The following is a 26,216-nucleotide window of genomic DNA, read 5'->3' as shown; positions in this document are numbered from 1 at the left end:
AGGCTAACCGAGACCAGGGACCCATTGTGCTAGTCACGGTACAAACACAGAACAAGAGACAGCCTCTGCCCTGGAGAAGTTACCGTCTAGATAGACAACAGGCAAAGTTCAGGGGGAAAGGATATAACATACAGGCAGAGTAAACAATGTGATAGCAGCAAATGCCATGTTAGTTCCACAGCTATTCTTGCTTTTGTTATTTAAATCCTTTCAGTGACATTATATTAGGAGGCTGCACAATACCAAAAATAAGTTCTTTACCAAATCATTCTGTTACCTTAACATTACATTTTTAATTTTAAATTTAAATTCTGTGGTCCAGATCTTCAGCAGCTGTAAACTGGTATACCTCCACTGACTATAGAGCTATTTCAGTTTACACCCTCTGAAGATCTAGCTCAATTATATACATATATATTTATATGCGCACACACACTAACTATTTGATACAAATTTTAACTCAGATAATTTTATATCCTATTTACTTTTATTTATCAAATGCAGCAAATCACTTTTCTTTTCATTGCCACATCACAACTTTAATTCCAGTGCAAATTAGTAGAAAGACCAACAGTCATTCCCATCTGACGGCTGGTGAAATTAGTTGGTGGTCTTGATCTAGTTCCTACTGGACAAGTGTCTGCCTGATGGGCGTGGGGAATATTGCCATCAGCAGCTGTGTCAAGTATTTGTCTAGTCACTTGAGGTGCTTCCTGCAAAGTATGGCTGTTTACACTGGTGGGTCAGGGAGAGTGTGTGTGTGCTACTGATCCCAGCAAAGTACACATATGCTGAATATCATCCAAGCTTCCTCCTTCCTGGGGTTTTTCCTTCATTGTTAAACAAGAACAAACATGAATCTCTGTCTGAACTTGGCTGTTTTTAGGGTTTCTTCATGTGGGACCCCTCTGTCTCTGCCCCTAGAAACCTCTTGGCTTGGAAAGACTAAACCTTTTATACTCCTGGGTTGGAACTAAGGGGACTCATCCAGTCTGCCTGCCAGTGTGAGGCAGGAGAATAGCTCTGCAACTTTATGTAGGATCCAGGAATGAAAGGTAGGAAGGGGCGGGGCTTCAGGTGGAAGGGGCAGGGCTGGGGGTCTGCATCCCCCAGCCCGCCCATCCACACTGCCTGGCCCATGCCACCCGGGGCTCCACCTGCGATTTAAAGGGCCCAGGGCAGCTGCTCCTTTTGTCCCCTCCGCGTTGGCGGCCGGGGGGGGGGGGGTGGTGCAAAAGGAGCAATGATGTTAAAGTGCTTTTTTATATAATATACTTTAAATCTAAGAGCCACCATATTCTCCTGTCTTGCAGTACTGAGCATTTGTCACTAGCATTAAAGGACTAATGCCTTCCCACCAAGTATATATGGGTGGGGAGGGATATATGCATTACCTTCTCTTACAGTCAGCTGCTCTTTGGGTCCTAAAGAGGAGTAATTAAAGGGGCACAGTGCAGCAATTAGTGTGGGGAACCCCCCGCCACTCACAGTCTGGAGGGTTTAGCATTAATGGTTCATTTTAAAAAAGTAGCTGGGCTTCCCAATTACCATTTAAAAATTGCTCAGAAGCAGTGTAGGAATATTTTTTGGCCACACAATGTGACAAAGTCCATATTGTGATTATATGTAATGTGGCCTATTTCATACTTTAGATGAGAAGCAATTGTCTACAACAATGGATTAGTTCCATCTCTCTCTTACACACATACTCTCTCTTTTTAGTATATGCACAAGAAGGAGAGGAAAATACTGTAGTTGTTTTATGAGATTAAGCCACCTATTATTGTCAACCAAACAAGGCCCTACCTGAATTAAATATTGGGGAAAGGGCTGGACAGTACAGAACACAGATTTGGGGAGACGGGGGGGATTTCAGGACTGGGAGTGTATTGGGGTCACCCTGCAAGTTATAACCAAGGCTGGTGGGAGCCAAGTGTGGCTGGTGTTTGCCAAGAGACTACTGGGATTAGAGCTGTGCCCATACACAGACTCTCAGGCCTGGTCTACACTATGGGGTTAGGTTGAATTTAGCCGCGTTAGGTCAATTTAAAAATGAATGTGTCCACACAACCAACCCTGTTCCGTCGACCTAAAGGGCTCTACTCACTCAGCGACAGTCCAGGTCTTCAGCAGCACTTCGGTGGCAGGCCCTTCACGCACTCTAGGTCTTTGGCGGCACTTCAGGGGTGGGCCCTTCACTCGCTCCGTGTCTTCGGCGGCACTGAAGGACCCGCTGCCGAAGTGCCGCTAAAGACCCGGAGCGAGTGAAGGGCCCGCCGCCGAAGTGCTGCCGAAGACCTGGACTGCCGCCGAATGAGTAAAAATTAAAAAGGCACCTCTAGCCAGGAAAGGGATCCTCAGCCAGGGCTTGCGGGGCCTGTGGGGCCCAGGGCCTGGGGCAAATTGCCCCACTTACCCCCTCCCCGGGCAGCCCTGGGTGGAGGCTGACAGCTCGCGACCCCCCATGTAATATCCTCACGACCCCCTGAGGGGTCCAGACTCCCAGTTTCACAACCCCTGCGCTAAGGTGTGCACCTGCGTGGCCGCACATGAGAGAATGAAAGGCCACTCACCTAATTAGTGGAGCCGTGCAGGTGTGGCTGCACTAATTAGGTGCCTGGACCCTGGAGAAGACACACATGTAAGATGAGGAGGTGGCCTTGAGGGGGAATGGGGGCAAGTGGGAGGGACAGTGGGGTGAGAAAAGGGAGTGGGGGGAATTTGGGATGTGCAGGGCTGTGGCGGCCAGAGAAAAGCAACTTTCCCCAGCTTCAGGGCTGTGGCTGCCAGGGAGAGACACCCCCTCCTTCCCAGCCCCAGCTCAGGGGCTGCTGCAGTGGGGGCAGAGGGAGAGACCCCCCCCCCTCCATCCCAGCCCCAGCTCGGGGGCTGCCATGGTGGGGGACAGAGGGCACATCCATCACATTAGAAAGGTAAGGCTACTGATATTAAAATATGAGTTGTGTGTTTTTATTTGTAGAACAAAAAAACTTTAATTATTATTAAAGGGTTTTTTTATATAGCACTGTTATCCAATGCACTTTACAATAGTTAGCTAATGGTACAAACAACATTTGGAAAGATCATTAAGTGGTTCACTGTGACCCTCAGGAATTTTCAAGTGGTCTGTGGAAAAAAAAGTTTGAGAACCACTGGCCTAGCACAATGGGACCTTAATCTATGACTGGGGTTTGTATGTGCTACCACAAATAAACAATAGCAATAACTCTAAACATCTCTTGTGGTGGGCTGTGGGAACGCTCTGGCCAGGATGCTGATATTTAATGAGCTGCAATCCCTTTAGGCCTTCGCTATTTTGAGGTAATTGCAAGCTTCTTTTATATAGCATTTCAGCCACCTTTGCTAGTGGTGATGTTGAAAGTGCGGTACATAAGCATTTGGAAGAGAATTGCCATCTAGCAGTGGCTTACCTGCTCTAGTGTCAGGTATAGCCATTGCTTTAGTTTCTCTCTTGCTGCGCCTCAGCGTCTTCTCTATTAAGTAGGGTAGTTTAGCCCTCCAGCCAGGGGTGGCGGATGAAGCTCCCCCTTGTGGAGGCTAGCCCCCTGCCCCACCTCTTCTGGCTGAGGTCCCATCTCTTCCGGCCAAGGCCACACCCCCGCTCGCTGCTCTCAGCCCCTCCCCCCCCATGGCCTGGGGTTGGGGAGGGATGAGAGCTCAGTTGGGGCCACGCGGGGGAGGTGAAAGCTGGGCCATGGCCGGGGTTGATCTCTCAGCCTCAGCTGGGACTGCTGCAGAGCTCTCAGCCCTGGCTGGAGCTCTGAGCCCAGACTCTCTCTCCCCCGTTCCACCCGTTTGGCTTGCAGCCCCGCCCATGGGCCCACCCCATTCCACCCCTTCCCCTGCGGCTCCACCCCCGTTCTGCTCCTACTCCGCCTCTTCCACCCCCCCAAGTTCAACATCCAACCAGAAGAGGGCTCTATAAGTCCCAGTGTATAGGAAACAAATATAACTTGCGGTCAGAAGGGATCATGAGAGCCAGAGGCTGTAGTGTGCAGGAGCAGAAGGCTGCAGGCAGCAGCCTGGGAACTGCTGTGGAGGAAAGGCCAGGCAGCCTGCGAACAAGAGAGACACCTGTTGCTTGGTGGGGCACAGCAGTAGCCTGCAGCCAGGAGAATGGTGTCAGGGGACCTAACTGGACTCTTACCCTCCTCTAGTGGACTGCCCCGGGGGGATGGATTATGAATTGCAGTTTTGCCCTTTTGTTGTAACTGTTAAAGCAATTGTGTGCTTTGAGTGTTTGCTCCTTTTATTTTTTGGCAGCCCTAGTAACGGAATTCTCTGCTTCCTGGAAATGTTTGTGTGTTTATGGCGACTAAGGGCTGAAACTTGAAGAGTCCAGAGCTTGGAGTGTGGACAGAACTGGCCTCTGAGCTTACAGCACACAGAGCATGCTATCCAACATTGACTGGTGTACCACAGCTTGGACAGCAACATCCCATAGCATGGCTGCTTACAGTATTCTTGTACAATGCCCTATGGTTCCAGCCTTGATAATATGAGCAACTGATGTACATCCCACTGAGGTGATAGCCACCAAGAATCTATCATTGATAAGCAGGAGTGGATGGCAGCTGTGTAGGCTTTGAGTGCATCCTATGTAAGGGCCTTTGAAATCATGAGGCCCCATTTTAGGAATAACGATCTAACAATAGGTTTAGTTAGCTTGGGTGCTTTCAGAAGTCTGGACATCTGAGGCTGGTCAATTAGGCCTGACGTGCGTCCTGCAAACTGATTGTTGCTGGCCACTAAGGTAGGTGTGTTCATGATGGTTTGTTTGAGGTCAAGATCAATTCCGTCTTGTAGATATTTCAGAATTACTGAGATTCCCAGGACTGAGGGGCTTGTCTGTACAGTAGTAAGCAGGTTTGTTTCAGAGGTTGAGTGGAAGGTTGTTTTGATTCCAGCAGGGTTTTAATGACTCTCTGAGAATCCTTTCATTATTTCTTTTTTGTTCTTTAGGATAATAGGTGTGTTACCCAGATAAGGGATATAGAATAAGTTCCTAGCTGAGAAGATCCTGTCTGGGAGCTAAGTATAGTGGTAGTTTAACTGCAGACTTGATCGGGTCTGAGTATCATGGTCTTCTGGGACACCTCAGAATGACCATGTTTACTTCTACTTGTTCTCTTATCCTTTTGTATTATGTAACCTGTAAGTGGTACAGGAACAGCACATAGAAGTGTTCTGAGCCATTTGCAGGACAGGACACCTAGCCCCATCACTCTGGGAACTTCCTCCTTTTTTTTTTTTTTTAAAAAGAATATTAGGGTTGGAAGAGACCTCAGGAGGTCATCTAGTCCAACCCCCTGCTCAAAGCAGGACCAAACCCCAGATTTTTACCACAATTCCCCAAATGGCCCTCTCAAGGATTGAACTCACAACCTTGGCTTCTTCTTCGAGTGATTGCTCCTATGCATTCCAGTTAGGTGTGCGCGCCGTGCGTGCACGGCTCTTCGGAAGACTTTTACCCTAGCAACACTCGGTGGGTCGGCTGGGCGCCCCCTGGAGTGGCGCCGCTATAGCGCAGGATATATACCCCTGCCGACCCATCCGCTCCTCAGTTCCTTCTTTCCGCCCGTGACGGCCGTTAGAACAGTGGAGCGCAGCTTAGCTGACCTCCACCTCCCTAGCTACTCGTAGTTTCTCTCGTTTAGTGTATAGTTTATAGTTGTAGTTAACTTTATTTGTTTGTAGTATAGGATTTATTTTCAGGGGTTCGGGGTTTATCCCCTTCCCCTCACCCGGTGCCGGGTCCGATGCCCGGTCCACAGGGTTTTACAATGCTCGGCCGGCCACAAGCCATTGCCGACAAGAGATCCTCTCCTAAGTGCCTCGAGGATTCTCAACTGACAGATAAGTGCCGCATTCGCGGGGCCTTTGATCCCAGAACAAAGGGGAGCGGGACTTTCGTCTCACATGGCTCCTGAGGGAGGCAGCTCTTGCTCCTCCGCTCTCAGCGCCGAGCGCTGGTTAGTCTTCAAGGAGCGCTCCCTCGGCACCGGTTCCCCGGTGCCGCCAAGGCCTCCCGGCACTGGCCCTCGCTGACTCCGACGTCCACTCGGCATGGTTCCCTCTCCTGGAGGATGAAGAGGCACAATATACTTGCTGCGTCCGAGCCGCCTGCTCCGCAGCCGAGCGCTATGCTCAGTCGGATCGCCCGGCACCGATGTCTGCCGCGGCACTGACAATATCCGCACCATTAACTCCGGCCAGGCAAGAGCCGTCGAGTCCGGTGCTGGAAAGCTCCCCGGTACGGACCGTGGTCGAGCTCGCTAAGACACTGCGTCCGAGCCGCCTGCTCCGCAGCCGAGCGCTACGCTCAGTCGGTTCGCCGGCACCAATGTCTGCCGCGGCACCGGCAATATCCGCGCCGTTAACTCCGGCCAGGCAAGAGCCGTCGAGTCCGGTGCTGGAGAGCTCCCCGGTACGGACAGTGGTCGAGCTCCTTATGAAGCTGCGTCCGAGCCGCCTGCTCCGCAGCCGGGCGCTATGCTCAGTCGGATCGCCCGGCACCGATGTCTGCCGCGGCACCGACAGTATCCACACCGTTAACTCCGGCCAGGCAAGAGCTGTTGAGTCCGGTGCTGGAAAGCTCCCCGGTACGAACCGTGGTCGAGCTCGCTTTTCAGCGGCGTCCGAGCGGCCCGCTCCGCAGCCCGAGCGCTCTACTACGTCGGGCTGCCCGGCACCGGTGACTGCTACGGCACCGACAGTATCAGCACCGTAGACTACGGCCTCGCTAGAGCCGTCGAGTCCAACACCTGAATGCTCCCCGGCGCGAGCTGTGGTCGAGCTCACTATTCCCTCCACGCTGGGAACATTTCCACAGCGAGGGAGTTGATAGCAAGGGCAGAGCCTGCGCTGCTTAACCCCCGACATCGCTGGTGCGGGTTATATGGTCTTTTGGCGAGCCTGTCTTGCTCACGCCACCCTGCGTCAGCACCGCAGAGCGGCACCGTCCCCGATCGCGGTCCCGCAGACGTTCTCGGTCCCGTCACCGATCGAGGTCCCGACGCCGCTCGTGGTCTCGGCACCGTTCTCCATTGCGGTACCTTTAGTACTCGCGGCACCGGGTACATTCGGCACCGATCCCGATCCCGGCACCGCCCCAGGCACCGAGACTCCCGTACCCACTCCTGAACGTCGAGCCTCGCGCTCTCGGTCGACCGCCCAGCATAGCTCCGGGGGCAGGTCTCGTTCTCGGTACTGGTATGTATCCCGGTACCGATCCCCGGTGCCGAGTCGAGCAACGTCAGTTAGAGAAGGAGACTCTACCAAAGGCTCTTCAGCTCCTTCAGGGCCACTCAGTCACGCATCCGTGTTGCCACGTGCGGACACTTCATATGCGCAGTACTCTCTTTTCCGATGTGCCCTCCAGAGTCTTCCAGGAGACCTATCAGAGGTCCTTCTAGTCACCATGGGCGTACTGCCACGCCAGAGGCATACCGGTACTCCCATCTCGCTCCGTTCCGTCGGAGCTCTGGGTGCCAGAGGCGGCAATTAGCCGTCCCCCTGCGACCAGTATGGAGCAAGCCCCGGTTCAGCCACCGGGCTCCCAGATCCCACCGGATCAGGAGGTCGTCCAGGAGCGCGAGCCCACACAGGACCCGCTTGTCCTTGTCCTTTCTTCTTCCTCCTCCCCAGCTGAGGCGGGGGCAGGAACATACTCCTCTGGCCCTCCTCTGATCGGAATGCAAGTGCATAGCATCATCCAGGGGGTACGAGTACCTAGGTACATCTAACCCCCCCCTCCCCCCGCTCCCTTGTCGTCCAGTCCCTCAATGGGATGGAATGCCATGGCCAGCAGGCACCAGCTCCTAAATCCTAGGGGGCTAGGCGACTGGTCTTACGGAGCCGTACGATGTACTCGGCGGGGGCCCTGCCACTTTGTGTAGCAAACTAGCAAGCCCTGCTTAGCCGCTACTACGGGTGGCGGTGGGCAACTTTACAGAGTCGGTTCTTCAGAACTCACGTCGAGTTTGATGCCCTCCTGGATCGAAGGAGGAAGCTGGATAGCGCTTCCCTCCAGGCCTAGTTGGATGCAGCTGACTTCGCGGCCACGACCCTGGCCTCGGGTGTGGCCACGAGGCGCATTTGCTGGCTCCGGTTATCGAGCCTTCCCTCGCAGCTGCTGTCCACTATACAGGACTTGCCCTGCACTGGCAAAGGCCTGTTCTCTGAGAAAGCTGGCCCTAGGCTGCAAAGCCTGAAGGGCAGCAGGGTCACTTTCCGCTCTCTATTAGCATGCACACGACGGTGCTTAGCGCCGACCTTTCCGTCCCCAGCCTCACCGCTCTTACCCTGCGCCTAGACAAAGACAAGACTTTGCCAGCAGGCGTCACTTATGCGGTCGTGGCGTCAATCAGGCCCTCAAGGTTAAGGTCCTTCTAACCATCCTCGTCCCTCTTAGGGACCCCTCTCATGAGCGATTCCTCTTGCATCAGGTGCGCACGCTCCTCTTCATCGGAGCTATACAGGAGGTGCCTAGGGACGAAACCTAATCCCCTAGGCGAAGGGAGGTCTCAGGCATATCCTAGACCTGCGGGTCCTCAACAAGTTCACACTGTGGATAGGTTCTGCATGGTTCCCAGGGGGACCGTCATCCCACCCTTGGATCCCGGAAACTGTATGCCGCCCTCGATATGACGGGCGCGTATTTTCATGTCCCCATTTCTCTTCCACATTGGCTCATTTGAGGGACCTCCGAGCCCAAGTACCAGTCCTGTGGGCATCGACACGGACCTATTCCGGTGTCTAGGCCTGATCATCAATGGTAAAATCCACTCTGGTTCCCACACAGGGAATAGAATTCATTGGAGCCACCCTGGACTCCAATCTCACCAGAGCCTGCTTACCTCAGCCTTGGTTTCATGCGGTGGTAACAATTGTACAAGGTCTACGGACCTTCCCGACAACTTTGGCTCGCCCAGGCCTAGGTTTCCTGAGTCACATGGCGGTCTGCGTGTTTGTTTCCAAACATGCCAGGCTTCGCCTCTGTCCACTCCAATCGTGGCTCACCTTGGTGTACCACCCGGGCAGAGATACCACCCTGGTCGTCTCGTTCCCCCTGAGCATCCTAGGCTCCCTCGACCGAGAGTCAGTGCCCTCCCTGGTGTATCCAGGGATGCTGTTCCATTCACCCCTCGGGGTCCCTCATGACGGACACCCCATCTCTCGGCTGCGTGCTCACCTGGGTCAGCTTCGCACTCACGGCCTTTGGTCGGCCCAAGAGCTGGCCTTACGCATCAGTGTCCGAGAGCTGGGAGCAGTCTGCCTTGTATGCCAGGCTTTTCAGCTGGCGGATCGCCTCAGCAGATCCTTCCGGTCTCACAAGTGGTCGTTCCCTCCGGACGGTATCCATTCCGTTTTTCGGAAGTGGGTCTTTCCCCGCATAGCCCTCTTCGCTCCCGCGAGAGCGAAAACAGAGAGAAGTCCTCCTCATTCCAAGACCTCTCCCCGGGCTCAGTCTTGGAGAGGTTTCTGATGCCGTGGATGAGCCATCGGCTGTCCAATTTCCACCGTTCCCGCTGGCTTGCAGGGCCCTGCTAAAACTCCGCAGGGGCAGAGCGCACCTGATCATGATCGCTCCAGCGTATCCCAGGCAGCACTGGTACACCAGGTCGCTACCCCTGTCGGTAGCCAACCCTATTTCCCTACCTCTTGGCCCAGACCCCATTTCGCGGGATCGCAGCAAGCTTCACCACCCAGACTGGTAATCCCTGCACCTCACAGCAGGGCTGCTGTGTGGCTAAACCATCCGAATTACATTGTTCTGCCTCGGCTCTACAGGATTCTCCCGGGTGATAGGAGATCCTCCACTCGGTTAACGTATCTGGCAGAGTGGAAGCGTTTCTCCTGCTGCTACGAAACGCACAATGTTTCTCCCGCCGAGGTCCCAATCCAGTCTGCCTTGGACTACCTCTGGTCTCAAACAGCAGCACATGGCGCGGCCCTCATTAAGGGCACTCTTGGCAGCCATCTCTCCCTTCCACCCAGCGGGGAGTGGCCGCTCCGTATTCTTACGCCTTGTGGTTTCTAGATTCCTCAAGGACTTGGAGCGTTATGCCCCCCCCCCCGGTTGGCCCCCGCCACAACCTGGGTCTTCAACCTGGTTCTCGCCAGTTTTATGATTGCCCATTAGGGACTCTGACGACATGCTTGCTGGCATACCTGTTCTGGAAGACAGTCTTCTTTGTAGCCTTTCCATAGGCCAGACGAGTCTCCGAGCTTCAGGCGCTCGCGATGGACCCACGGTATACTGTGTCTCTCAAGGACAAGTGCAGTTGTGACCGTGTCCGGCCTTCCTCCCTAAAGGTGGTGTCAGCCTCTCATATCATCCAGGATAGCTTCCTTCCGGTCTTCTTTCCGAAGCCTCACTCATCACAAGGAGAGCAACAATTGCCCTCCCTAGACATCCGTAGGGCGTCCACAATCTATATCGAGCGGACAAAGCCCTTGCGTAACGCCCCCGAATCTTCATCGTACTGGCATACTGGACGAGGGACATACCTGTCTCCTCCTAGAGGATTTCATCTTCGATGACTGGTGCATCTGCGCCTCCTGTGTTTAGCCCATGTTCCATGGAGCCACCTTACTACACATTCCACCAGGGCTCAGGCTTCTCTGCTGCCTTCTTGGCCCACATACCCTTTCAGGGGATGTGTTGTGCAGCTAGTACACACCTTTGCCTCATTGGCCCAAGTGTCCAGAGATGATGCAGCCTTTGGCACAGAAGTTTGCATTCTGCAGCATCTAACTCCGACCCCACCGCCTACATAAGGCTTGGGAATCACCTAACTGGAATGCATAGGAGCAATCATTCGAAGAAGAAAAGACGGTTACTCACCGTAGTAACTGTTGTTCTTCGAGATGTGTTGCTCCTATCCATTCCAGACCCGCCCTCCTTCCCCACTGTCGGAGTAGCCGGCAAGAAGGAACTGAGGAGCGGATGGGTCGGCAGGTGTATATATCCTGCGCTATAGCGGCGCCACTCCAGGGGGCGCCCAGCTGACCCACCGAGTGTTGCTAGGGTAAAAGTCTTCCAAAGAGCCGTGCACGCGCGGCGTGCACACCTAACTGGAATGGATAGGAGCAACACATCTCGAAGAACAACAGTTACTACGGTGAGTAACCGTCTTTTTAGCAGGCCAATGCTCAAACCACTAAGCTATCCCTCCCTCTTTTGACAAGTTCTGTTTGAATTATCTGTTCTTCAGCAGGGTGAGTATCTTGTAGTATCTCTATAGGCTATCATTTGGCATACTGTTTTTTCAAGGCCCACTCTGAAAGGTCTGATTTTTTTAGTGGTGAAACTGGCATTTGTCCCTCTCTGTCAGCTTCTACAGGAGCTGAGCCTCCTTACTTCAGCTGTTCTGTTCTTGACTTACAGGCTATTTCTCTGCAGAGAACCCTCTTAAAGGAGTTTGGTTTTCACTGCCCTGCCTGCTTTTCTGTATGCCTCTTTGGGCTACAGCTTTTCCTGCCCTAGCAGCCCTTCTCAGAGCACATAGCTGCTCTCAGTTCAGCCCTAGCACCATATCTTGTTTTGGGAACCACTCCAATGCTTGGGGGCAGGCAGTGTTTAATTTGTAATGAAAGAGGTGCCAGGGCTCTCGCAATTATTTTTTTACTTTCATAACTGACATGGCAAGCCCAGAGGTGCCAGGGCTATGAACTGCCAAACCCAGAAGTGCCAGGGCTCAGCTCTGGCAAGCCCTGGCACAAATTAAGCACTGGGGACAGGACAACAAACCCTCCCCTCTCCAGAAAAGAGTTTCAATCACTCATGCTTTCTTTCCCCAAATTTTCTCTTCTCTCTGATGGTGAAATCCAGCCAGTTCTCACAACATTTTGTGGAACGGCAGCATAGACACGCATGTGTGGTTAAGAACATAAGAATGGCCATACTGGATCAGACCAAAGGTCCATCAAGCCCAGTAGCCTGTGTCTGGCAGTGGCCAATGGCAGGTGCCCCAAAGGAAATGAATAGAACAGGTTATCATCAAGAGATCCATGCCCTGTCACTCAATCCCAGCTTCTGGCAAACAGAGGCTAGGGACACCATCCCTGCCCATCCTGGCTAATAGCCATTGATGGACCTATCTTCCATGAATCTATCTAGCTCCCTTTTGAACCCCGTTATAGTATTGGCCTTCACAACACCCTCTGGCAAGGAGTTCCAGAGGTTGACAGTGCGTTGCGTGAAAAAATACTTTCTTGTGTTTGTTTTAATCCTGCTACCTATTAATTTCATTTGGTGGCCCCTTGTTCTTGTATTATGAGAAGGAGTAACACTTCCTTATTTACTTTCTCTATACCATTCATGATTTTATAGACCTCTATCATATCGTCACCTCTTTTCCAAGCTGAAAAGTCCCAGTCTTATTAATCTCGCCTCATACGGGAGCTGTTACATAACCCCTGGGATTGATCAGATGGGGTTACAGTGGAGGAACTCATAAGTGCTGTATTTGTAATTACCCATAAGTGAGACAAAGTTAACACCGCCTTCACTGTGGTAAGAGCTACAGTGTTAACTCTTAAAATGCTTTTCATGGAGCACATAGAAAAATCTTTTGTCACCTAGTACTAAGGTAGTGTGGAAAACTACTGCTAAAATTAAGTGGCATGTATATACAGGAGACAAATCTACAATTATCGTTACCATAAAAGCCCAAATACAGAAAGTCTGAGTAAAGAGGCCTGGGGAGGTGGAAACAGCAACTAAGTTCTGTGAGGTCTGTGGATTCTCAACTAGTATCGGTAACAATGAAATTCAACTATTCTGTTTCCTATAACATTGGCACATGCATTGTATTTAATTATGCAAGATGTCACAATACACAGAAATTACCTGAAAATATATACGAGGTGTGTGATTGATTCCAGGGGTTGTCCATTATACAGATTAGAGACAGATTCACCCAATGGCCACTAGGTGGTGACACTAACCTATATATTTGTATGATAGCATTTTTACAAGTTGATATAGAAATATAAATCTGTTGCTTTATCTGAAACCAGAATGGATAAACATGTTTTTTGTTTAAAAAAATGCAATTGTTTTATTTAAATCAGATTATTTTGATTAAATTAAATACAGTTATTTTTAAATAAACCTGTTTAAAATTAAATTTGACCTGATAGCATCCTATATTAAGTGCTACCTTTAATAGAATCTATTAAAATCATTTTAAACAAATGAAAAAAAATACTGCATCAGTGAGTTCTCCTTAAATATTAATGAGATAAAGAGTGCTGCTTTTTAAATCACATACAGAATCATGATGAAAACATCTTCAACTTTTGAGGTCAACTCAAGTTCTATAAACATCACAGTGTCATGTATTGCACTCAGTAAGTATATTATTTTCAGTCTTTACAGTGGAGCAAATGCTAGGATTTATATTTTTCCAAATTTAACTACTTTCAGTTTCTAATGTGGAGAAAAAGCAAAAGTAATTAAGGTAAAACGTGATTTTAGCTACCAGAGACAGAGAGAATATATTCTTAATTTGGAGTAGTTCATTCAAAGTTGAGAAACAGATTGGGAGCTGAGAAAGCAGGAAAGCTAGTTTTCCTCTTCCAATCTTTGAATAAAAACCAGGCGAGAGGACGAGATCTACTAGTTCTAAAAACTTGACACAAAGCTAGATTTTCAAAGGTATTTAGGCACCTACAGATGCAGATAGGTGCCTAATTGTACATTCAAAAGCACCTTGCCAGGCACTGATTTGCATGTTTAGGTGCCTAAATATCCTTGAAAATATGGCCCGTGTTGACAAGAAACAATTCATCAATTCACTACAGTTAATACTTCCTTTCTTTAATAAATCAGTTAGTTTTAAATACAAAATATGTTTTGATAAACTTACTTTTTTCTTACATATCCAGCACATTTAAGGTAGTTTTATTTAACTAATAAAAAACAATTTTAAAATGCTGGTTTTCTACATTTTTAACTGAATTCCAGGTTCCATCCAAATGTAGCTTGACATGAATCCTGAATAAAAAGATATTACCTACAAGAAATGTATCATTAACCATTTTCTGGACTATAACAGTGTTTAAAAGAGAACTGGATAAATTCATGGAGGTTAAGCTCATTAATGGATATTAGCCAGGATGGGTAAGGAAGGGGGTCCCTAGCCTCTGTTTGTCAGAGGGTGGAGATGGGTGGCAGGAGAGAGATCACTTGATCATTGCCTGTTGGGTTCACTCCCTCTGGGACACCTGACATTGGCCACTGTCGGTAGACAGGATACTGGGCTAGATGAATCTTTGGTCTGACCCAGTACGGCCATTCTTATGTTCTTATGTTCTAACATAATGAAGAAAATGTAAAAATTAAGAATCTGAATAAATGTATGGTAAGCTATATAATTGCTTAATTAAATGTGTATAGATATAGTGTATCCTCCTCATTTGCAAAAAGAAGTACCTAATTTAGTGTAAAGGCTATATTTAGGTGCAAAGCAACATGTTTTAATGGTTATGTGTCAATGAGAATTAATTTTTCTTAAGGAAAAGAACTAAAAAGTACAAATGCAAAATGAGGTTAAAATAAAATATTTAAATCAAGGTTTCCTGTTTGGTGATTAAAATCACTTTGATTTAAATCAATCTACATTGCCAGAAACCTTGGATAATGTATACTTTGTGATACATTTCTTTTTAAAATATACTGTATGGGGTATAATTGAAGTAAATAGCAAGGTATCTAAATCCCAAACACTACTCCAACTGAACAGAAGGATTGCCATACTATACCTGACCAGGGGTCCATCTAGTCCAATATCCTTTCTCTACAGTGGCCAGTACCAGATGATTCAGAAGAAGGCATAAGAAACCCTGAAGTGGAGATTTATGGTATAAATTGCTCACTGGGAAAGTTTCTTCCAAATCTTTTCTCCAGTTAGAGCTTGGCTTATACCCTGAAGCAGGAAAGTTCATATCCATTCCAGTTTTCTATTAAAACATGACTGTTGTAACTCTGAATGTTCTCATTGTCCATTCCAAAATCCAATCCTTCTTGAATTCTGTCTTATAATAATGTAACCGTGTTAAAGCCAGACAGGATCTCCATTCCTGGAAACACATCAGACATAGGATGTCAAATACCGTTAGATGACAGACACTTTTATTTTGCATGTATTTATTGACTGTCTTTAAATAGTGACAGGTACTAAAAAAGAAGGGATTATTGTACAGAGGCGTGTTCCCTTAGCTGTCCAAGGTAACAAACATCCAACTTAGCTTGTTACATAAAATTGTTTGTAAAAGCAAGTAGAAGTTGGAGATAAATAGACTGGTAAAAACTGGATTGTTTAAAAAGGATCATCCAGACTCTTGGTAAAGTCACAAACAGGCATAACAATGAGCTGAAAGACTCTATATCTGGGAGGAAATGTTTATAACCTGGTTAACTTTAATGCATTCTTGGACATTGTATATCTGACTCTCACTAGATGGGAGCAGTGGGATGTGTGGACTGGTGGAGAAAGAAGTTCTACCATCATGGCTGCCATCTCTTCCTTCTCCTAGCCCCCTGGAATCCCTATGACGCCAGTGGGTCTTCATTATTTTCATGATCCTGAAAGGCATCTGGACGAGGCCAGAGAAAGGAAACAAATCACAACACATCTCCACTGGCTTTTGAATAAATTCTGAACAACTCTTGGAATGTGAACCGTGGGTTCTTGCTATACTAGAATATATAGGCATCTGAGAACTTTGCAGTAGTGCTTTGAGTCATCACCCATTTGTTCTCTCATGCTGTCCCCAGGGAAAGACGTGTGTACAGTAGAGGGTCTTGTTTTAATAGTTGCATCCGAAGAAGTGGGTATTCACCCACGAAAGCTCATGCTGCAAAACATCTGTTAGTCTATAAGGTGCCACAGGATTCTTTGCTGTTTTAATATTTTTTCTTCCGCATCTTATTTCTCTTTTTGTCTTTTGTCTAACAAGCATCTGTCTTGTGGTCACACACTGCTGAGAGTGTGTGACCACAAAGGCCAGCTATAAGCCACACCTTAAACAGCCCACTATTAGTAAAAACTTGCCAATGATTTAGCAGACTGTGTGCTGGGCCTGTGTTTCTCCCACAGTGAAGTGGCCAGTGAAAGTCAGCAGCAGAGACTGAAAATGGAGTTTCTCTTTACTATTTTTTTATCTCCCCTTTTGTATGTATTTTATTTGTTTTGTCTGAAAGGAAGGAGGATCAAACTGCAATAAGTCAAGACAATATAAACTATCTTTTCCTCTCCCTCCAAAAAGGACTGTTAATACCATCTTTAATACCATCTAAAAGGCTGTCAAATGGGGTTCTCTATGGAAAAAAAAGAGAGAGAAAATAAGGGATATTGTTTATTTATACTTTACGTTCCAAATGCTTTACCTGTTTTTTCTTCTTTTCTTGTGTGTCTTTAATAAAAAGTTAAAAATATTTTTAACGGGAGTTAAGCCAGTGAAAACTTTATATGAAACCCTGAACTGTATTTAACAGTTTAATGTTGTGACAGTGAACAAAGGTTTTGTTAATATTTTTGTTCTTGGGCCTGAGATACTCCATTCTCGATACAACAGGATCCAATTTCCTATTAAAATGCTATTGTCTTCTCTAGTAGTTACTAGGCTCATCAGTCTTTACATGTTTTGAACCTGGGACTATGATTGTACTACTTAGTCACCAAAATGGGCTTTACAGACATAATGGGAGAGTTCCCTGCCCTGAACACATTATGGTCTAACTCAGTGGTTCTCAACCTTTCCAGACTACTGTACCCCTTTCAGGAGTCTGATTTGTCTTGCGTACCCCCAGGTTTCACCTCACTTAAAAACTACTTGCTTACTAAATCAGACATAAAAATACAAAAGTGTCACAGCACACTAGTACTGACAAATTGCTTATTTTCTCCTTTTTACCATATAATTATAAAATGAATCAATTGGAACATAAATATTGTACATACATTTGAGTGTATAGTATCTAGAACAGTATAAACAAGTCATTTTCTGTATGAAATTTTAGTTTGTACTGATTCTGCTATTGTTTTTTATGCAGCCTGTTGTAAAACTAGACAAATAACTAGATGTACCCCCTGGAAGACCTCTGTGTATCCGTAGAGGTACACTTACCCCTCGTTGAGAACCACTGGTCTAAATAAACCATCAGCAGACAAGGAAGTGGTGGGGGGGAAGGAAATAGAAAGCAAGGGGGATAGAGGGAGGAAGGAATACATTGAATAGGTTTGCTGAGTTGATATAGCACGTATCATGTTAATTTTTAAATATACATATTTTATGCGTATATGATGGAAGTGAATAATGAGAGTAGCCTCTCTCTTAATATGTTCTTTTGTTTTAATCAGAATACCTATGCTTGGCCTATATTAGCTAGCTGGTTTTTTTACACATTTCCCATCTCCTTTATAATATGCTATGATTAACTAATCTTCTAATTACAAAAGTTCCCAAACTGCACAGAAATGTATTGACCATAAAATATTAGTTTTATGAAATCTGAAATGAGCACATTATATAGTGTAAATTATACTAATATATAATTAACTGTATGTTGATGCAGGAATTATGGTGCATGCAGGTTCAATCAGAACAAATACAGTTTCAGAAAACTAGCACATGGGGTAGATAGGGGGATGCAGAGTCAACTGTCTCCCAAAGATGGCCAGATATTACTACTTCAAGAGGAAAAAGAGGGGAAAGCAGTGGAGAGTAGGGACAATGATATAGCCTGATAGATCAGGGTGTGTTTACAAGTTTGGAAAGCCTAAATGCCAGCTGCAAGCGGAAATATAGTTAATGAGCTGTAGCTGAACTAACGCTGACATGAAGACCATGGCCTACATTTTCAAAAGTGACTAGTGATTTTGGCTGCCTCAGTTTTGGAGTACCCATTTCAAGGCATCGTAAGGGGCCTGATTTTTCAGAGAGTCGATGTTCAGCACTTTCTGAAAATTAGCCCTCTTTAAGGCATCTCAAGTTGGACACTCAAAATTATTAGTTATTTTTGAAAATTTTGAGCCCTGCAACTAATTCTTATGGGACATGGCTTCTCCCAGAAGCACAGGGAAGAGAATTACATAGGTCTGAGTTAAGAAGAACAATAAAACAGATTATTCAGTGACATATTTCAATAGCTAGATTGTAAACTCTTTGGAGCAAAGACTGTGCCTCCTGTTTCTCTGTGTAGTCAGCACCTAGAACAGGGGTGGGGAACCTACGGCCTGTGGGCTGGATCCAATCTGTTGATTAATTTCATCCAGCCCACGGCAAGTCCTGAGCTTCGGCGCCACCCCCCTTCCCGCCACGAGGCTGTGTTTGGCTCACAATTTATTTTTATTGTGGGTCAATGGCCTGTGATAGAAAAAAGATTCCCCACCCCTGACCTAGAACAACAGGGCCCCCCCATGCTACTTTTTATCTCTGGGTGCTAATGATGATGATGAGATTTAGGAGAAAATATTTGTTCAGAGACTTTCAAACTGGCTATAAACCACCCCACAATCATATATTCCTTTCTAATAGCCTCCTCATCTAAACTGCAGTTGCAGCCCTGTTCTGCTGACATGGATGTCTTCAAATGTGACTAGAGAAAACTTTCAGGTGTGTGACACAACAGAGATTGAAATGATAAATAGCAAAGATTGCTGCTTTGCTCACTGGGCTCAAGACCACAGTAGTGTGTGGTGGTTTGTGTATGAAACTGTGATTTTATCTTGCTGACCACAAAGAGATAAATTGAAGACAATTGTGGAGCCACAATGGCCAAGCAACCATAAAATGATCAGTGTTAGTGTATTCTGAAATACAAAATTAATGGCCACTTACAAATATATGATTTCAAGACAAGATAGCTCTTTAGGTACTATCAGAGAAAACAAAGGGATAAAGAAAGTAAATGAATTATAAACCATTCAAAGAATTAAGAATATCTTGTTTTTCACTTTACCCTACTCTTCCCTGTCCATAATTACTTTGACCTTTTTGTCTCCCCCTTTCCTTCTAAAGGATACTAGCAATGTCTTACCTCACTTTTCAAAACATAAGCAAAATTATGTTTTGAACTAACTTTGAGTTTGTATTTGTCTTGTTTAATGATTCTCTACTCTTGGAATTATTATTATGTATGCAGGATATTATCACAATAGTAATTGAACCATTAATTCCTTTATTCAATCCAAAGGCCAAATGGTATCCATACAATTGCTCTAAACATACCTAAACAGCCTAAATAAACAATGTAGTACATTCAAACAATAACAAAACATGTATAAGCCAAGTGTAAACAAGGCTGATGGACTATTACTTGCTAAGTGGCCATTCTTTGGTTGGAAAGTATGGGGCAGGGCCAAAAAAATCGATATCTTAGCAAAGAAACAGTATGGAGTTTCTTTCCACACACTCTGTTGCCTTGCTTCCACCTGGAAATGCTTCTCAAAGCAGGAGCAGGACTATAAAGGAAGGGGCAGATGCTCCTATCTCTCTTCCTGCCCATTGCATTCACTGTACCTGAAGAGACAAAGGAAGCAGCTGTTGAACTCTGGGGGAGGGGGTCTTGACTTAAAAAGTATGTCAGTAAGACTGCTGAAAGCATATGGTGAAAGAACTTTGCTTTGAATCTAATGCAGTTTGTTAAGTTAGGCACCAGTAAGCGTTTTATCTTTTATTCTTCTTGTACAGGGTTTCTCAAACAGAGGTCGCCGCTTCTGTAGGGAAAGCCCCTGGCGGGCCGGGCCACTGTGTTTACCTGCCCCGTCCGCAGGTCCGGCCGATCGCGGCTCCCACTGGCCGTGGATTGCTGCTCCGGGCCAATGGGAGTTGCTGGAAGCAGTGGCCAGTAAGTCCCTCAGCCCGTGCCACTTCCAGCAGCTCCCAGTGGCCCGGAGCAGCGATCCGTGGCCAGTGGGAGCCGCGATTGGCTGGACCTGTGGACGGGGCAGGTAAACACACTGGCCTGGCCCACCAGGGGCTTTCCCTACAGACGCAGTGACCCCTGTTTGAGAAACCCTGTTCTTGTAACCATTTCTGACTTTTATGCCTCATTACTTGTACTCACATAAAATCTGTCTCTTTGTAGTTAATAAATTTCTTTTATCTAATGTGTTCAAGTTGAAGTGTCTGGGTAGCTCCATTTGGAGTAACAAGTTGTGTGCATATTATTGCCTTAAAGGAATAATGAAATTAATATATTGGCACTGTCTAGGAGAGGGCTAGGCAATACAGGACAAATGTTTCTGGGGGAAAAATGTGAGACTGGGAGTGTGTTGGAGTCACCCTATGGTAATTTTTAAGTCTGGTAAGAGCCAAGGTGTGGCTGGCTGCAGCACACACAGAGACATAGTTGGGAGTGACTTACATGTGGGAGACTGTTCGTGAACAGTCGAGGTTGGAGGCTACAGCAGCAAGGCTTTGTAAAAGGCAGGGGTGAGACAGCTACTCATTGGCCTGGATTGTACCCTCCTATGTCACCCTCTCAAACCAACAACTTTTAGCAGCACAAAACTAACTAAAAAACAAACAAAAGACTACCACTTGCCATGCCTTCATTCTCTAATATGTGTTGGACAATATCACTCTGACTAGATCTTACTAGTTCACTTTTGTCAGGCTTATTTACTGCCAGTTACTACCATTTTAATGACTTTACTCACATAAGCAGTGAGTCTTGAATACATGAGGGTTTTGACAAAAAAAAAAGTAGTCTGTTCTCAATTTAAAGCTATAATGGATGATTTTTGAGGGGTTTTGTAGGTCAGATTTCTCTGACGTTTTATGAGTGGTCACATCAGGATTTGGAGGGGATGGGGGACTTCAACTACCCCGATATCTGTTAGGAAAATAATACTGCAGCACGCAGATTATCCAACACGTTCTTGGAATGTATTGGAGACAACTTTTTATTACAGAAGGTAGACTGGCAAATCCATAAAAAAACAAAAATCAAAAACCAAACAAACAGCCACGCTGGTCAAATACTGGCCAGGTGGTAACCCTAGTTTTCACCAAAAAAAGTTAACAATAATCAGATGACTAACATAGTGAACATCAAAAAGAACAAGTTAAAAATTACTTAGACAAGTTAGATGTCTTAAAGTCTCCAGGGCCTGATGAAATACATCCTAGAATACTTAAAGAGCTGGCTGAAGAGATCTCTGAGCCATTAGCAGTTATCTTTGAGAATTTGTGGAGGATGGGTAGGGGGACCAGATGTTCTGATTTTATAGGGACAGTCCTGATTTTGAGGGCTTTTTCTTATATAGGCTCCTATTACCCCCCCCCCCACACACACACACACACACACTCCCATCCCAATTTTTTACACTTGCTAGCTGGTCACCCTAAGGATGGGAGAGATCCTAGAGGACTTGAAAAGGGCAAATATTGTCTATAAAAAGGGGAATAAGGACAACCCAGAGAATTACTGACCAGTCAGCTTAACTTTGGTGCCCAGAAAGATCATGGAGCAAATAACAAACAAACAATTTGTAAGCACCTAGAAAAAAATAAGGTGACGAGTAACAATCAGCATGAATTTGTTAAGAACAAATCATGTCAAACCAACCTAATATCCTTCTTTGACAGTGTAACAAGCCTCGTGGATGGGGGCAGCAGTAGAGGTGATATATCTTGACTTCAGTAAAGCTTTTTGTGAAGCTGTATAAAAAAGAATGATAACTAATTACACTAATACAGTCACCACTATTGCAAAATTGCAATAAATATTGTACAAAGTATGTCATGTAAGCAGCTTTGGGCTTGGGGCGCCCCAAGCAGTCATGCCCGAGGGGCCGGCGGGGCGCGGGAGCAGCGGACCTGCAGCGATGACTGCAGGCTGGTGGTCCCGTGGCTGTGGCTCGGCGCTGGACCTGCGGGCGGCTGGCGCGCGCGGTCGGCGGCTCGCTGAGCTGCCACATGCATGCCGCGGGAGATCAGCCGCCCAGCGGAGCGGCCGGCTCGCGCAGTCATGCCTGCCTGCGCAGGTCCGTCCTCCCTCCCGGGGGACGTGACCTCGCGCAGGCATGCGCGGGGTCCCGCCGCCCCCCCCCCCCCGGCGCAGGGGGGCGCCCTTTTTTTTGCCGCCCTACGCACCAGCTTGTTTTGCTGGTGCCTAGAGCCGCCCCTGCATGTAAGGCAGTGGTTCTCAAACTAGGGCCGCTGTTTGTTCAGGGAAAGCCCCGGGTGGGCCGGGCTGGTTTGTTTACCAGCCGCATCCGCAGGTTCGGCCGATCGTGGCTCCCACTGGCTGCAGTTCGCCACTCCAGGCCAATGGGGGCTGCAGGAAGCGGCGCGGGCAGGAAGCGCCTGAGTGCACAGAACAGGACTAGATGACCTGTCAAGGTCCCTTCCAGTTCTACATTTCTATGATTCTATCATAATAGAGTGATTTTCTTCTGAACACCCTTTCTCTCACACATGACTGTGTAGACTATGTCCTCTCCTAAACATATTCACACAGCTACAGCAACTGTTTTCATACAAAAGTAATAGTAGGAAAAATTTAGTTTATTTTTAGCTATTTTATTTGAATGTAGCTGCTAGAAATGAGAGCCTGCGTTATGTACCTATGCAGTTCTCTGCAGCCTGAAGTTTGGGAATCTTTTTTATTGGTTTGCACTGGCTAGAGGCAATGTCATGGTTCCTTGCAGAGCAAGAGAAAAGTAATGTCACAAGTCATCACTGGCTCCTGGTGGGGGTCTCCAGTGTAAGGGGGAAGAGGCATAGTATCACAAGTCATATAATTGCCTCTACATTAGTGATTACCCTCACACCTATAGAAGAGTCAAGGTACTAATTAAACTAATGGTCTGTTTGCTAAGCTGTGCTCCATTGTAATCCATTGCCTCTATCCATCCCTAAACTTGGGCATAAACGAATGCTGCTGAACTATTTACAACTTTTATTTGCAGTATTGTTGTAGCCAGGGTGACCAGATAGGAACTGTGAAAAAACGGGACAGAGGGCAGAGGGTAATAGGTGCCTATATAAGAAAAAGTCCCCCAAAATGGGACTGTCCCTTTAAAAACAGGACATCTGTCACCCTAGTTGTAGCTGTGTTGGTCCCAAGAGATGAGAGAGACAAGGTAGGGTTAAATGAGGTAAAGTTGGTCCAGTAAAAGTTATGATCTTCCCGACTTTATCTATTTACAACTTTGTCAGATACCTGACTGTGGGCTGGGTCCACCAGCGCCTGCAAGAATCCAGGCACAGCCTGGGCCAGCGTCCCTGCTGTTGTGTGAGCAGCACAAACTCTGAGATGCCTAGGCCCAGTTATCTCTCACCTCAAGGGAAGGGACTGGCCACCCATTCCCTGGCCCAGCAGCTTTGAGTGGCGTGCTATGCTGGAAACTGGCCTGAGTGCCACCAGATTGCTCCAGCTAGCCCCTCCCACACTGAGGCAAAAACCAAAACCCCACTCCTTGCCCCGCACTGTAGCCAGTGGCTCTGGGGTCTGTGACAATCAGGGTCCAGACATCCAATGGGAGAACAGGGGTCTGAACCCCAAAGAAAAAGCAATTGAATCAACTGCTTGTATACCAGTTACTGTGTAAAAACATGTTGAGTAAGGTCTTTTATGATAGCTTGTAATGTTCTGAACTTGATAGTCATTATCAGATACATATACAGACTGCAGTTATGAATTTATGTATTTGTGCTACAACATTCAGCTCCACTCACCACGGGTGGTCAGCAAGGCAGGGACAGTCTGCCTCCCTACCCACATGAGCCTAGCTCCAATCACCTAGCATTGTACAACCCAGAAAAAGATGAGGTGAGGTGACCCATTAAAATTAATGGGAAAACACGGAAACAACTTGATATTGAAAAGAAAACTGCCAGTCTTGTAAAACCAAACAAGGAGGGAATTTCCCCTATCATGAATCACCATAGGTTGGCAAAAAGGAAAAGTCCCCTGCAATTTGCAATCCCTGTTAAAAGAAAAGGGGATTGAAGTGAAAGGTAGCCAGAAACTGAGGGCCAGCATCTAGGTGGTCTGCTGTGTGTGTAACACTGGAGGTCGGTGCTAGGCCAGAGGCTATGCCAGGGAACTCAGCAATAGCTGTATGAGGTTGGAAAAGGGATTTTTAACTTCCTAAGTGTAAAACCAGAGGTTGCATCTTTATGTTTTTTGTCTGTGTAACTTGCACCCGTTTGCTTCTCTTCACGAGTTCACCACTGAACACGCGACTTTGCTATCAACCTTGTGCTTATTCTCCCTGCCCCGGCTCTGGGGCGCAACCTGCCTGGAGGGCGCCCCAAGGAGAACGGATGGGAGGGGCGGGTTTGCTCCTGGGGGCGTGAGGAGCCAGACGGGAGGGTGCCGGGCAGCTAACGACTCAGGGACCGGAGAGGGCTGCCGGGATGCCCCCGCGAGGAGCAGCCGGGGCCGGGAGAGCCCAGGCGCGACCTCAGCCTGTCACCTGCCGGGCCCTGCCCCGCGCCAGGCGGTCTCCGGGGCTGCTCGCAGGGGCGGGGCTCCCCGGAGGCTCCCGCTAGTCTGTCCGTCCCTTCCCCCATCCGCCCCTTGGTCCCTCTGTCCGCCCCGCCCGCCCGGGCTCTTCTCTTCAGCTCGCACCCGCCCTGCCCCGCCCCTCTGCGTAACCGTCCTCCCGTCCCGCCCCGCCCCGCCCCAACGTGTGTTGTGTCGGCAGCGCGCCGCCCGCTTCCCTTTAACCCCGCCCCTCCCCCCGGAAGCGGTAATGCTCCGCCAGCCCCACGGGAAGTGGGGAGCGCGAGACTCGCCTCACTCTGGGGCAGGGCCGCGGGGGCAGCGCGCGCGCGGCCGGGGGGGAGGGGGAGCCCAGCACGGAGCGGCCCGTCCCGGCCCCCGGCGCGGGGCAGGGGGGGGAGGAAGGCGGCGGCGGCAGCGGCGCTGGTTCCATGGCGCGGAGCCGGAGCCGGGGCTGAGGACCCCGCCCGCCCATGGACCCCGCCGCGGCGGCGGCCGCCGAGGAGGAGGAGAAGAAGCCGCCGCAGCCCCCGGTGATCTACACCATGGAGAACAAGCCCATCGTGACCTGTGAGTGAGCCGGGCGCCGCCTGCCGCCGCTTGGGCCGGGGGGCTCCCGGGTCCAGCGGCTTCCTGGAGGGCGGGTGGCGGCGAGTCCGCCCGGCGGAGGTGACCGGGCCCGGCCTGCGGGCACCCCCGAGGCTAGCGGGGCTCAGGGCGGGGAGCCCGGGCGCTCAGAGCCCGGGGTTGGGCCGGGCACCGGGCGCTCTGGGCAGCGGCACGTCGGGGACACTTCAAATCGCCCTGGTCCTAACGCCTCATCAGGATAGAGAAAGTGGCAGCGCCGGGAAGCTGGGGCGCCGCTCCCTACGCTGGTTCCTTTTCTTTTCTTCCCTCGTTTTTTGGAGAGCCAGTAGTAGTGGTGATGGTGATAATTAATAGCCAGTGTGGTTTTTTTCAGGCTTACAACACTGCACGGTTGGGTTTACAGCCCGTGCAGGGGCATCTACGTTTCTCTAACACTAAACGTTTATGTAGATTTAAAAAAAAAAAGTAGTAAACATTTATTGATTTTTAGGTTTTGTAAAAAGCTTGGCTTTGATGTTACAATGGATAATCTTATCTACAGAAAGAGTAGTTAATTCTAACAGATTTTAGAAGAGATGTTCATGCTTCATATTGTAAACCAGTGTTGGAGATTAGGATGAGAGCTAATGTTTGATGCAGGCTTCCTTCCCTGTGCCTGCCTACTACACAATCCTTATGTTGTTTCTTGTTTTAACTGTCTGGTGCTGGCCACTGTCAGGGACAGAATACAGGACTAGATGGATTTTGGGGATGAGCCATTATGACTATTTCTATGTGTTTACAGAACCAAATGTTCTCAGTAAGAAAACAAAAACAAAAATTTCCCTTAAGGATATAGGGATATGTCTTCATGACTGACATAGTGGACTTGCGACATATAGTTTTCAAACCTTTCTATGTTTTAACTCTTGGCACCAAAATTTGAGATTCATTTGTAGGCTTATCAGTTGCTAGCAACAAGGAATTCATTCAAGTATGGCCCAATCCTAGCAAATGTTTTCATCCTTCAAATTGCCACAGTCAATTCCATTCAGGTATGATTGTGGGAAGAGGGAAAGTCATGAGTGCTTCTCTGTCCCATCTGTCACTTAAAATATTGGTGCTTCTCTGCAAGTCCTACTCAATCCATCTGTCC

At 48.0% G+C, this 26,216-nt stretch overlaps 1 protein-coding gene across 1 annotated transcript in view; it reads left to right on the top strand.

The window, feature by feature from the left end:
* The first annotated feature begins 24,820 nt into the window (after positions 1-24,820).
* TRAPPC10 (trafficking protein particle complex subunit 10) overlaps positions 24,821-26,216 on the top strand; it is an 89,057-nt gene continuing 87,661 nt past the window's right edge. The window contains exon 1 of the mRNA XM_039511511.1: positions 24,821-25,063. Within this exon, the coding sequence (XP_039367445.1) occupies positions 24,967-25,063 (97 nt within the window). The 5' untranslated portion in view covers positions 24,821-24,966. The remainder of the gene's footprint in view (positions 25,064-26,216) is intronic.

Source organism: Mauremys reevesii, linkage group 1, assembly GCF_016161935.1.
Source record: "Mauremys reevesii isolate NIE-2019 linkage group 1, ASM1616193v1, whole genome shotgun sequence".
NCBI lineage: Eukaryota > Metazoa > Chordata > Testudines > Geoemydidae > Mauremys > Mauremys reevesii.
The sequence above is the reverse complement of the archived record's forward strand: the minus strand, read 5'-3'. Positions and strand labels throughout refer to the sequence as shown.